Source organism: Chelonia mydas, chromosome 2 (assembly GCF_015237465.2).
Source record: "Chelonia mydas isolate rCheMyd1 chromosome 2, rCheMyd1.pri.v2, whole genome shotgun sequence".
Lineage (NCBI taxonomy): Eukaryota > Metazoa > Chordata > Testudines > Cheloniidae > Chelonia > Chelonia mydas.
In genome coordinates, this window is record NC_057850.1 from 203758987 (window position 1) to 203773050 (window position 14064).

Below are 14064 nucleotides of genomic sequence, written 5' to 3' on the forward strand. Positions count from 1 at the left end.
ATGCAATATGACTCAATCCTGACCTAGAGGATTGTTCAGTCTCTCTGCTCATTAACCAGAGGCTGCCCATGCTGTCATAATGTGTTCACAGTTGTGTACAAATGTGGTGACTTAGTTATGGAGACTTTTCTCTGTGGGCCATGCAAACATAACCTAGTGAGGGGCATGTGATTTTTAAAAAAATGCATGACACCTCTGATAGTATTCTCAGATTTTGGTTGCCTATTACCTTACCTTGCCTATTAGGTTGTGTTTGCTTGCTTGTTTTTTTACTGAAGTGATTTACCTGGGAATTTAATATCTAATGCTCTAGAATTTTTTAATGTAATCAGAATAGTTTTCAAAATTAATAATTAAAATATTCCAAATATTTAAATTATTAATTTTGGAAACAGCATTAAGAAAAAAATCTACTTGCCTGAAGTCCCTTGACAAGTCTGTTAGCCAGCTCAATTGTTTTGTTGGTTCGGTTCACATCTTCTTGACATTGGACTTTTTCTGCTATTGCTTTTTCAAATGATGCCGTGAGTCTGCACAGATTGCTATCCAGATCCTGCACAACAGAGTCAGATATGGGTTTTGTAACCTCAGCCATTTTTTCTCTACTTTAATAAATAGTTTACATGTATATAATGACGTTCATTCTGAAGGATGTGAAGTCTTTAAAGCAGGAACTGTGTCTTCCTATATGCCTATGGAGCTCCTGGCAGATTTTGTGTGCTGCGCGCGCGCACACACACACACGCACAAATTCCAGAGTTTCTTATTAAGCATACATTGACAGACATAATGAAGAGTACACTGGACCACAGGGATAGGTGGGAAAAGTCTGAAGTTACTTTGTTTTAAAAGGAATCAGGTTTCTGCTTTAATATGACGAGGATGAGTATTATGGTAAGGCCTAAAGGTCCCAACCAAGATTGGGACCCCATTGTACTAGACACCGTACAAAACACATAGCAAGAAATAATCCCTGCTCCAAAGAGCTCACAATGTAAACAGACAGCAAAAAGATGACGGACAGAAATTGTAATCATCCCCATTTTACAGAAGGACATCAGGGCACAAGGACATCAAGTGACTTTCCCCATGTCACACAGGAAGTCTGTAGTGGATACAGGAAGGGAATGCAGATCTCAAGTCCAGTCCAGGGCTTTAACCAAAAGACCATCGTGATTCTTCCTCTCTGCTCATTGTTATACATGAGAATCCTAGGTCTCTTCTAACCTGGAAGATTCTATGGTTAACTGAAGAACTAGTAGTATCACAAGAGACTGAAAGGTGGGGAAAGGATTTTTAGACAAGAATGTTTAAAATTATTTCTATTCATCCCTCTTTAACTGAAACATCTGAGAAACACGGAGAATTTGTTTTATTAATTATTATTATTAAAGATTAGTCAGCCCAACTCTTCCATTAAAGCTTAAGAGAGCTCTCAATAATCCTTGAAAGTTTCCAACAAGACCAAAAATCTAGGAAAGACCCTACATTTCCCCTACCTCTACAAACAAAAATTAAAAGCCACCTTCTGTTTATGACTAAGGCTGTGAGTCTTTCACGAAGGTCACCGATTCTGTGACTTTCCAGGACCTCCGTGACATCCACTGCTGCAGCGGCTGACCCCAGGGCTGCCCAAGCAGCTAGGGTGACCCTGGGGCCAGCCGCACGGGCCGCTGCTTGGGTGGCCCCAGGCAGCTGGTCCCGGGAGCTGCTGTGGAACAGCGGTCTGGGAGCAGCAGCGGTGCCCCGGGCCGCCTCCCCCTGTAGGAGGAGCAGCAATGGTGCCCTGGGCTGCTGCCCCCTGGAGCAGCAGCAATGGCCAGAGCACCCCCACTCCCAACCTCCCACAGAGCAGCAGCATCTGCTGGAGCGCCTTCCTTCCTCCAGCACCTAAGATTTAGCTTGGGGTGTTCTTAGTCCTGGACAGGTCACTGGCTGTGACTTTTTGTTTATTGCCCGTGAGCTGTCCATGACTTATACTAAAAATATCCGTGACTAAATCGTAGCCTTATTTATGACAAAAAATCAAACAAGGACACACACATTCGCCTCCCTTCACAGGTCACCTTTAACAATCATTAATAGAAGGTAGACAAAAAAGTCCAATGTGTTGATCATAGATTTAGTTTCTCCATCGCCCAGGCATCCTCCCCCTTATACTTCCAAAGGGAAATTAATGCTTCCTAGCACAGCAAAAAAATAAAAAATAAATGAGTGAAGAAACATGAAAGAAAGGTGGCACCAAAGTCAGATGCTTGAGTGACAGACATGTCGTCATGTAAGATTTAACAAAAAGGTAACCAGTTGGAAAGTCTCATTTTTGCACATCAACATCCAGGTGAGGCACTGCAAGAACACAATAAAAAAGACTTTTGAAAGAAAGCAGTTGCAGAGAGGTCTTCTGAAGCCATTTTGCTGTCCCAAGGCAGTTTCAGAAACTGCTTAGCTAACTTCTGCCTTGCACAAAAATAACTCCATCTCAGAGGTACTAAGAGAAGAGCTACCAAGAAGCAAAGAGTACACAGTTCCACAACAGAATGATTTCCTGGGAAGAAATGTTTTAGACTATAATTACCAAGATCAGTAGTTTGGATAGGCAAATCCATGGGAGTGAAAACAGACAATCAGGAAAATTTCAAAGAATTGAAGCAGTACAATGAGAGCAATAAAATGTTGGAAAGAAGGGAACAGCTGGAATGCCAGCTTAGATCTTGATACGTAAAGGTGATTTGTATTGGCTCCCTCATTACCCACAAGATTTCTATTTCGTTTATAGAGGTGTTTATGATGATGATTTTAAACCTGAAAGTTAAAGACGACCCATTTTTTGTGACAAAATCCTCTGAGGGCTTCCAAAGGGACACTTGAGAAAGATGGAATGTTAACTGTGATCCTACCAGATTTAATGGACTGAGTGAGTCTTGAATGCAGCAAATAGTAAGAAGAGTCTAACATACAAAGCTAAAAAAGTTTTTCTTTCATGACTGTGGAGAATGATGGAGATATCTGTATTATATTTTATGAATACCATATGTATCTCAGTTTACCTGCTTGATATTATCCTGCCTGACTGCATAGAGTCCAATCAAAGGAGACTGCTGGGGGGAACAAATAGGAAGCAAAACAATAACAAAGATAAGGTACCCCACCAGTGAGAATACAAAGGGTCCTCATGGAAACAATGCAGGAGCTATTTATTGGGGAATGCCAACCTGCCTGGTTCCAGTCAGACCAGGTTAATTTTTCCCAAGCCTCAGATCAAAGTGGCACTAAACCATTAAAGACACAATGGCCCAAGGAAGCAACACTGTGTTAAACTGTTTCAATACAACACAAAGAGGGGAGACTATCTAGAAAAGACATTATAAATGTTTCAATTAGTACTAAATAGCGGATGCTCTTAATGATTTTAGTAATAAAATAAAAACAATAGAAATTTTCAACTATTATATTATGACATCAGTAGTAGAAAAAAAGATATGAAATATAAAATTCCAAAAATTTTCCAAAACAATTTTTCCATAACAAAAATTTTCAGAATTTTCATTTGATGGGAAATTTCAAGAACATTTGTTTTCATTCTGACATGGAATGAAAACAAAAAACTTTGAAATGTCAAAATTTCCCACAAAACAGAAATTCCAAGTCTTAACCAGCTCTAGTGAGCTGTTGCCAACAGAGAATGCTGAAGGGGCTTTCTCCCCCAAACTTGGAGCAGGGGTCTGGGCTGAACAGAACTTACCCAAAACTTGCAAGGAAATAAAAAATAAAGTTTAGGTATAGCACAGGCATATAGACCTTCTGTAGTTTTATCCCTGTGCGCTCTGCTTGTTATGTACCTGTGGGTGAATAAATAAATAAATGCCTTGTTTAGAACAGTGGTTTTCAATCTTTTTTCATTTGCAGACCCATTAAAAATTTTGAATGGAGGTACAGACCCCTTTGGAAATCTTAGACATAGTCTGTTGACTCTCAGGATTTCGCGGACCACAGGTTGAAAACCACTGGCTTAGAAGAAGCTCTTGAGTCAGCTTCTGGTTTTAAATCAGCTTTTTAATCAGCTGCTGGTTACAGGCTCCTGGAGGAAGATGGCTTACAGGTGCCAAACACAGCTGGGTCTGTCCTGTTATCACAGTTGGTAAACAGAGGAGCTGCAGCCCAGAGATCCACTCTTAGAGTGGTAGGACTGCATGGTTCTACCCAGAAAGGGGTGACAGTAGCGAAACCTGTCACCAAAGAGGTGCACTTGACAGGAACTAAAAAGGGGTCTAAAGCCCAGCTCACCCTGTAACCACCATACTGTGAGAATCTGGGGAGCCAGAACCTCGGTCTGTGGATCCATGAGAAATTGCCACATCCATGCTGCCACCCAACAGGTCTGGCACAGCAGTGACTGATGGGCTATGAGCCTTGTGAGGCCAAGCACCACTGGATGTCCTGCCAAGAGAGGCCCTGACTAGAGGAGCCTACCACATTCTCTTATTGGCCCAGGCACACTATTTAAGACATAGGAGAAACACCTGGAGGCTGTCTGTGCATCAAGGCAGATCACTGACCTGCTGCTTAGATACACCCGGCCTTGTTCCAGCTCTGTCTCAACCTTGACTCCAGGTAACCCAGTTCTGGCCCTTGGCTTGTGTATCCTGGCTCTGACCACTAGACTTAACTGCTCCTGCCCCAATTCCTGACAGACATTAACCAGGACCCATTTACAGAGGCCAGCAACTGGGAATTTAGCATTATAAAGACAGAACACAGTTAGGACTTTATTTTTTTTCTGGAGAAGTGCAAATTACAGTAGCCAACCTCAAAAAATCAAAAATCATGAAATTTCCCCCGAACATTCATGGCATTTTTTTTTTTAAATTATATTGTGTTTTATTTTGGGTCTGTCTTTTGAACTCCTCCTGCTCATCCCTAGTGTGTGTGCATGCGTGAGAGACAATTAGTGTTTCTCTCTCTCCCACATTTATTGGGAAAGGAGATTTTTCACCCCCACAGCTGCCCATACCCATCCCTGCAATTAATTCTGCCCCCCAACCTCCAAATCAATCCTGTCCCCACATCAATTCAGCCGCCCCGACAGCCCCCACCATACATCAGTTCAGCTCCCACCTTACATCTATTCGGCCTCCCAGCCTTCTAGGATGGTGGGGAGCAGTTCTGGCGTTCTTCACCCCCTCTGCCCCTTCCCAGGCCAGGGGATGCAGAAGCAATGGTGCCACCCTGACCTTGTTGCTCACAGAAGAAGAGGGAAAAAGAGTGGATGGAGCCATCTTGAACCACTGGGTTCCGTAGCTCCCTCCTGTTCCCTCCCTTCCTTCCTGTGAGGATAGATTCAGGTTGCTGAGGGGAGGGGAAGGAGGAGAGTGCTCTCTTCCTGAAGCAGCTGGGATTGGCTGCCTGCCCCATTTGCCCACCCGCTGGGGCTAAGCAACCAATCAGAAGGGGTTTGCCACCTGGTAGGGCTCAAATTGGTTAGAAGACTGGAGCTTCTCACACTATTGGGAGACCAGACTCCAGCCCCCGCCAAAATGCTGTCACTCATGAAAAAGATCACGAGAGTTGGCAATATTGCAATTATACATAAAGGAAAACCCTACACTTTCTTGAACAAAAATCATCAGAGTGTGAGCAGTGCCAGTCATGGGGAAAGTACTGATGAATCTGGCCAGTGATCCTCCTCTAAGAACAATCTATCTCAATTTCTTGCTTCTATGGCACTTTCTGATCAGGATGCATTTTTAGCTTCATGACCTTCAACATACCTAAAGTAAATTGCTGTTATTATACAATACACTTCCTGTCAGCTACACCAATGTTTGTATAACTATAGTTATAGAGAGTTTTTTCATCCTAAATCACTTTAAATTCTATGGGATGAACATGTGTCAGTCCACACTGTTTTGTATCATTATCAAGCAGAACCCTTCATCAGCATGGAAGCACGTCCTCTGGAATGGTGGTTGAAGCATGAAGGGATATATGAATCTTTGGTGCATCTGGCATGTAAATATCTTGCAACGCCAGCTACAACAGTGCCATGCGAATGCCTGTTCTCACTTTCAGGTGACATTGTAAACAAGAAGCAGGCAGCATTATCTCCTGCAAATTGTAACGAACCTTGTTTGTCTGAGTGATTGGCTGACCAAGAAGTAGAACTGAGTGGACTTGTGGGCTCTAAAGTTTTACATTGTTTTGTTTTTGAATGCATTTTTTGGAGTACATAATTCTACATTTGTAAATTCAATTTCATGATAGAGAGACTGCATTGCAGAACTGGTATGAAGTGAATTGAAAAATAAATATTTTTTGTTTTTTCAGAGCAAATATTTGTAATTAAAAATATAAAGTGAGCACTGTACACTTTGTATTCTGTGTTGTAATTGAAATTAATATATTTGAAAATGTAGTAAACATCGAAAAATATTTAAAATAAATGGTATTCTATTGTTAACAGCGCAATTAATTTTTTTAATCACTTGACAGCCCTAGTTTTAACTATATTTTTTAAAAGAAATTTTTATTTTTGTCTAGTTGACAATCCTGGAAAGGTGTTTGTTCGTATATGTTTCTTGGTGATTTAGACTGCAGTGTTATAATGACTTTAATCTTTTTAAGCCTTATATAATACTGTCAGATAAGCACAAAGTTTTAATAAAAATGTTTCAATTATTTCAGTAATAGATATTAAAACGTTACCTTAACATGGACAATTCAAATACATTGCAGTAACTGCCAAGTGGTATCTTTCCTTTATCTAGTGCTACATTACAATAAGTGGAACAGGTACAGAGAAGGCTACTAGGATGATCCGAGGAATGGAAAACTTGTCTTATGAAAGATGACTCAAGAAGCTTGGCTTGTTTAGCCTAACTAAAAGAAGGTTGAGGGGAGATATGATTGCTCTCTATAAATATATCAGAGGGATAAATACCGGAGAGGGAGAGGAATTATTTAAGCTCAGTACCAATGTGGACACAAGAACAAATGGATATAAACTGGCCACCAGGAAGTTTAGACTTGAAATTAGATGAAGGTTTCTAACCATCAGAGGAGTGAAGTTTTGGAATAGCCTTCCAAGGGAAGCAGTGGGGGCAAAAGATCTATCTGGCCTTAAGATTAAACTCGATAAGTTTATGGAGGAGATGGTATGATGGGATAACATGATTTTGGTAATTAATTGATCTCTAAATATTCATGGTAAATAGGCCTAATGGCCTGTGATGGGCTGTTAGATGGGGTGGGATCTGAGTTACCGAGGAAAGAATTTTCTGTAGTATCTGGCTGGTGAATCTTGCCCATATGCTCAGGGTTTAGCTGATTGCCATATTTGGGGTCGGGAAGGAATTTTCCTCCAGGGCAGATTGGAAGAGGCCCTGGAGGTTTTTTGCCTTCCTCTGTAGCATGGGGCACGGGTCAGTTGCTGGAGGCTTCTCTGCTCCTTGAAGCCTTTAAATCACGATCTGAGGACTTTAATAGCTCAGACATAGGTGAGAGGTTTTTCACAGGAGTGGGTGGGTGAGACTCTGTGGCCTGCGTTCTGCAGGAGGTCAGACTAGATGATCATAATGGTTCTTTCTGACCTTAGTATCTGTGAATCTATGAATTATTGTGAGCCCATTTCGAAATCTGATAATGCCACATAGCTTCAGGATGCCTTTTTGAGTATATTCGTAATTTATACAAATGAGCTACTTAAATCAGATTACTCATGTAAAACAGCAAAACACACTGGGAAGTAGTCCCTTTTTCCTATAGTTTGCGGAAAAACATAAGGCATTTGGATAAACTGCAAGATTTTTTCCACTGGCCTATGAACAAACCACCCCATAATTGAAGCTGAGGGGATCCAAGATGTGGGCTGCAAGAAGCAAGCATGGAGTTCTCCAGCTCAACAGGAGATCTTGCAGTATTCATGATTCCCTTACTCTAAGGGAACTGCCACATTAAATCAAACCAGTGGTCCATCTAGTTCAGCATCCTGTCACCAAATGAGCCACATGAAGGTAAGAAACCCCTTAGTTTCTTATAGGATAGCCTGCCCCCACGGAAAGTTTCTCCCTAATTCTCAATAGATCGAGGTTGCATTAAGGCCTGAAGCAGAGGGGATTATTTCTCTTCCAAAACTCTTGTTCATTTCTAATATTTATTATATAAACTCTGGATATTCTTGTTAACCATACAAAGGTCTAATCCCTTTTTGAATCCTGCTCAGCTCTTGGACTCAATGATATGCACTAGCTCAACCACAAGATACAAACTTGATGCAAAAATTACTGGGTGAAATACAATGGCCTGTATTATTCAGGAGATTAGACTAGATCATCATAACAACCCCATTTGGCCTTGAAAAAAAAATCTATGACTGTCTTGTGGCAAGGAGTTCCACAGGTTAAATATGCATTATATGGAATTTTGAATTTGTCACCTTTCGATTTCACTTACTCTCTCTGTTCTTGTGTTACATGACAGAGTGAATAGAAGTTCCTAAGTTAACTTCTCTATGCCACTTATTTTATACATTTGTATGTCCCCTCTTATTTGCCTTTTCTCTAAGGTAAACAATTCCAATCTTTCTTCATATGAGACTTTTCCTAGGCCCTTAATTATTCTCTGAACCCCCTCTAATTCTGCAAGATCCTCTTCTGAGAGGAGGTGACCAATACTACATACAGTGTTCCAAAAGAGGCCACACTATTCATTTATATAATGGTGCTGTATTTTCTGCATTATTCTCCCTTCCATTTTATAGCCAAGGATAAAAGATATTGGGTATATTTAGGATACAGAGGTGAAATGTAAGTATTAATTAAATATTTTAATATAGGGCATACAGGAATAAGGTCTGTAAGATATTTAGCTTAGCCAAACAGGACTTCAGGCTGAAGAATGGGTTGACATGACTAGCTGACTGATAAATAACCTTGTGCAGTGATGAGCTGCCAAAATCTTAACAACCGGTTCCCTCCTCACCCCACGAGGGGGACGTGGCCCGCCCCCACCCCCCAGGACTCCTGCCCCGCCCCCCAGGACTCCTGCCCCATCCAACCTCTGTGTTCCTTGACACCCCCCCCCGCCCCATCCACCCCCGTCCCCTGTCCCCTGACTGCCCCCAGAACCGGGCAGGAGGGTGCCCACCCCTAAGAGCCTAGGGACTTGCCGGGGGGCGAGGTGGGGAGTCCTGGTGGTGCTTACCTGGGTCAGCTCCTGGGAACCATCCAGCAGGTCCCTCTGGCTCTTAGGGGCGGGGTAGCGTAGCAAGGGGGAGAGCAGGGGGAGCAGCCGCTCCCCTCACTGATCACATCAAAAGTGGCGCCTTAGGCACCAACTTCCCGGGTGCTCCGGGGCTGGAGCCCCCCTGGGGAAAATTTGGTGGGTGCGGAGCCCTCACCGGCAGCTCCCCGCCCCGCGCCCAGCCCCAGCTCACCTCCACTCCGCCTCCTCCCCTGAATGCGCCACCCCGCCCTGCTTCTCCGCCCCGCCCCGGCTTCCTGCTAATCAGCTGTTCGCGCGGGAGGGCTGAGAAGCAGGCGGTGGCTTCATGCTTAGGCCCAGGGAGGCGGAGGTGAGCTGGGGCGGGGAGCGGTTCCCCTGCGCGCCCCCCAGGTTACCTGCTGCGGCGCGGGTGGCCCTCCTCGCGCCCCCCCGCCCCAGCTTGCCTCCGCTCCGCCTCTGCGGGCCTGAGCGTGAAGCCACCGCTTCCTTCTCAGCCCTCCCCGGCTTCCAGCGTGAACAGCTGATTCGCGGGAAGCCGGGGGTGGGTGCGGTGGAGAAGCAGAGCGGGGAGGCACATTCAGGGGAGGAGGCGGAGTGGAGGTGAGCTGGGGCTGGGCGCATTCAGGGGTGGAGGTGGAGCGGCGGTGAGCTGGGGCCGGGGAGCTGCCGGTGGATGCTCTGCACCCACCAAATTTTCCCATGGGTGCTCCAGCCCCGGAGCACCCACGGAGTCTGTGCTTAAGGCACCACTTTTGGCCGGTTGTTAAATTTAGAAGCCCTTTTAGAACGGACAACCAGTATTTACCATCCGGATTTTACAGAGGTGATTCTTTTACCTTTTCTTTAATTAAAATTCTTCTTTTAAGAACCTGATTGATTTTTCATTATTCTTAAGATCCAAGGGTCTGTGTTCACCTGTACAAATTGGTGAGGATTTTTATCAAGCCTTCCCCAGGAAAGGGGGAAGACGTCTCCCTGTGGGCTCTTTCCCTGTTTTGTTTACCACGCTTGGTGGGGGCAGCATACGGTTCAAGGACAAGGCAAAGTTTGTACCTTGAGGAAGTTTTTAACCTAAACTGGTAAGAATAAGCTTGGGGGGTCTTTCATGCAGGTCCCCACATCTGTACCCCAGAGTTCAGAGTGGGGAAGGAACCTTGACACACACTCTCCCTGCTGTTGTATTTCAATGTTTCTGGGATTGTTTCTCTACTTAGCGGATTGGTTAATAAACGGCCTTGTGATAAACTGCAATTGTTTCTTATGTGCTCCTCGGGTCTCTCATTCCAACAACATGGGTAATAATTTTCCTGATGCTGTGGCCATCCAGGGGACTGAGCCCTGATCGATCACTGCAGGCTAAGAAATTAATCAATATACCAAGCCAGTAATTACATTTCAATTTCTTATGCATTCTAGCACTGTGTTTGCTTTTTTGACCAATGCTGACATTGAACAGAGGTCCTCATTGAACTGTCTATAATGATGTTCAAGTCTCTTTCCTCACATGATACAGTTAACTTAGAACCCAGAAAGGTGGAGGAGGAGATCAAATTATTCCTTCAAATGTGTATTACTTTGCACCTATCAATATCTAATTTCATCTGTTATAGTTTTGTGCATTCACTGAGCTTGGTGAAATCCATCTGAAGCTCCTCACAATCTTCTCTGGACTTGACTAACTTTTTTAAAGACAAAACTGTAACCTGTCATTCTATTGTCTGTTTTACTAGAACAAGTAACCACATCCAGCCCCTCTGTGAAAAGAAGCCTGGCTGAAGATCTATTGTGTATTCTATATGGCTATTGAGAAAAATATTCATGTTAAATATGCAATGTGATGACATATTTGGCCATATACAGGAAACAGATAACAGCAAGGGGAACTGTAACTTAACCTGTGGTGTACAACTTTTCCTACAGGAAACTCACCATAATTAAAGCAAAATAAACACATGACCACATGTAGAGAAATTCGTAAGAGGAAAAAATGGGAAATGCACATATATTAAGGGTCAGAAACTGGACTCAGAGATGGGACCTTATTGAATTATAAGAATAAGCAGACAGTAAAAAGTTTTTTGAGGTATTAAGCACAGAACAAGAAAGCACAAGCTCTCTACTCTGAAAATTGACTAAGAAAGGCACTGTGGGAGTCCCACATTTGCTATCTCACAATGACTTCCAGATCATTATTACCGTCAAACATGCTTAAAGGATTTATTCCTCCTCCTCTCAACCACCTATTTGCCAGCCTTGCAAACTCAGCCTGGGAACTGAAAGTCGACCTGGATTCTTTCCTTCTTGTATGTCACTCCCTGATAATAAAGATTCTGCAGGCCAAATTCTCCCCAGTTAGAAATGAAGTTGCGCAGGTCTGACTCAGGATAGAATCTGCTCCTTCTATTGGAATTTTGTTAACAATCTGACAATGAGCAAGCCAGGACAGCATCCCAGATCACTTTCTCACAGCTAAGTTGATTCAGCAGGGCTGACAGGAGTAAAGAAAGCAGTAAAGAATTATTTTTGTCCAGAAAGTAAGCATACGTGGCTCTGAATATAAACACTGGAAAAAGAGTTCAATAAATATTTCGTGGTAACTATACTTTTTGGTACAACCAATATCTCAAAAGACAGGATGGTCTGAAGAAGCTGAGGTCCTGGTTTCTATCTCCAAGTTTCTCAATGTTTTTCTTAAAGATTCAGAAGGGATTTAATATCATTTTTATTATTTAATTAATACCAAGCGTAAATGCAGATGGGCATGAGCTTCCAATGCCCAATCTGGAAGTTATTCCTATCCACCAACAAGTCAATAGCCATATAACAACAACTGATTCTGCAGGGATATACAGCTCATATAAATAACAGAATGATTTGTATGTATTGCCATTTTTGTTTATTAAATCTATTGCTTTTGTATGTAGCTGAATGGCTTTGGGGAAATTCTGTAATTTCTTGTTAATGGCCTAATGTGCTCCAACTGAAAATGCAGGATGCTCTTCAATAGATTTACAGGAAAAGTAGTAATAAAGCTTAATACAGTACAACCATATCTTTGACACTAAAACAAGGACTTTATGGCATTTCAGAGCTGGGGAGTAATAAAACCAGTTATCTTTCTGGACAGAGTTGGTGCCTTGCCATAGAGATGGACACAAACCAATGAAATGAGTTCAAGATACTTGAAGAGGACTATCGTTGTTCAGACAGTACTTACAACAAGCTTTTTCCTAATTGCTTCTAGCTTTTCAGTGGCTGCTGCTAGTTCGACATTTGCCTGGGCCAGTGCATGACGTTTTGGCTCCACTTCACAATACACCTCGAGAAAGAGAGAGAGTATAGTTTTATTCGGACAAAAAGTAAGTCTTGAATTCATTCACAAAAACGGCAAATGACACCTGATGAAAGAGCTTCTAATCTGTACAACGAACCAGTAAGTCACAGGTTGCATACATTTGCTTTACCTTTGTACATGGTAGTGAAATACATACAAACCGACAATAAATACAAAATTATAGCTATACACATATACAACTTGCTTTCTGGGAGAGGAGTTATCCCTTGTAGTTCTGACAGTAGCTTATTTAAGAATATCTTAAATAGAAATGAACGCTGCCCATTTATCCCAAACTCTTTCCAACTTTTGTTTCCTTAGCACAGAATAAGGGAGGGTTTCAATTTGGGAAAACCAGTCTGCTGTGCAAATCAAATCAATTCACATGTGGAATGAGTTTTTTGGTCTCAGAATTAAGGGTAAAGTGTGCGTTTAATTTAAATAGTACATTGTAATCAAGTAGATTTTCTAATATTCACAATTAAAGGACATCCAGACATCATACTGCAATGGGCTCACTAGTTTGCATATATACCACTGGCATCTACTGGAGAATCAGAATTGCTCAACTGTGTCTCAGACTGCCTGTCATGTAGACAGCTAGCTGAGATTTTCCTTTAGTTCAAGTGGAAGGGGAATATGTATCTGGAGAAGAAGGATATACGATCTGTCCCCACTGTTGCATCATAATGACAATTACAAACCCCTAATGGCCACAAATTTGTTGTTTAAAAATGAAGTTTTCAAGCCTTACCACTGTTTTCCATTTCAACCTCCATCTGCATTTAGTCTTGTATCTTCACTGAAAATTATACACTGAACCTGCTGAAATAGTCACAAGCGTCTATCACAGTATCCTTCCAAACCCACCTACTTGTCCAGTCAGAGACCAAATATTTTGATATATAGTACCTCATAGAATTTTACTATGTTGATAACCCAGGCACAGAGACCAGCTGCTGCAAAGGACTTCGTGCGGACCAAATTTGGGTTGAATTCTGGATCTTTCAAGTAATACTCTTTGACCACTTTCAGACAGTTCTTAGGAATATGCTCCTTATCATAACTAATTAAAGCTTGTAGGAAGTCATCAACCTGCAAGGAGAAGAGACCTAATGTACCCAATCCATTTACACTGCAGAGAACATTTCAAGATCACAAGTTCACTCCTGCTTTCATGACCTTAAAATATAAAAGCAAAATGGGCACTCTGCATTTAGTTTGCTTTTGGAGATTGCACTGAGTGAATACAAATTTTGAAAAAAAAAGGGGGTGGTGGTGGCATGAAGCACATCTTCACATGAATCATTCATTTACAGAACCCATCACACCCCCTCAAAAAAACCCAACCACCCGAGTCCCTCTTTGCAATTAATTTGGGAAATTGTCTGATATCGGGTAAAAACATATATACAATTTTCTTCCTCTTATACTTGACTGCTCTCAGTTTTGCAAATAAGTAACTCCCAGTTGATGCTCATGTTGACTTCAGTATGCCACTGAAGCCATGT

At 42.3% G+C, this 14064-nt stretch overlaps 1 protein-coding gene across 1 annotated transcript in view; it reads right to left on the reverse strand.

Moving 5' to 3' along the window:
* Window positions 1–14064, reverse strand: part of DNAH11 (dynein axonemal heavy chain 11) — a 277792-nt gene that overhangs the window by 65896 nt on the left and 197832 nt on the right. Inside the window, exons 60-62 of the mRNA XM_037890566.2 lie at window positions 13466–13648; window positions 12437–12538; window positions 419–553 (exon numbers count right to left, since the gene is read on the reverse strand). Coding sequence (XP_037746494.1) covers window positions 419–553; window positions 12437–12538; window positions 13466–13648 — 420 coding nt within the window. The remainder of the gene's footprint in view (window positions 1–418; window positions 554–12436; window positions 12539–13465; window positions 13649–14064) is intronic.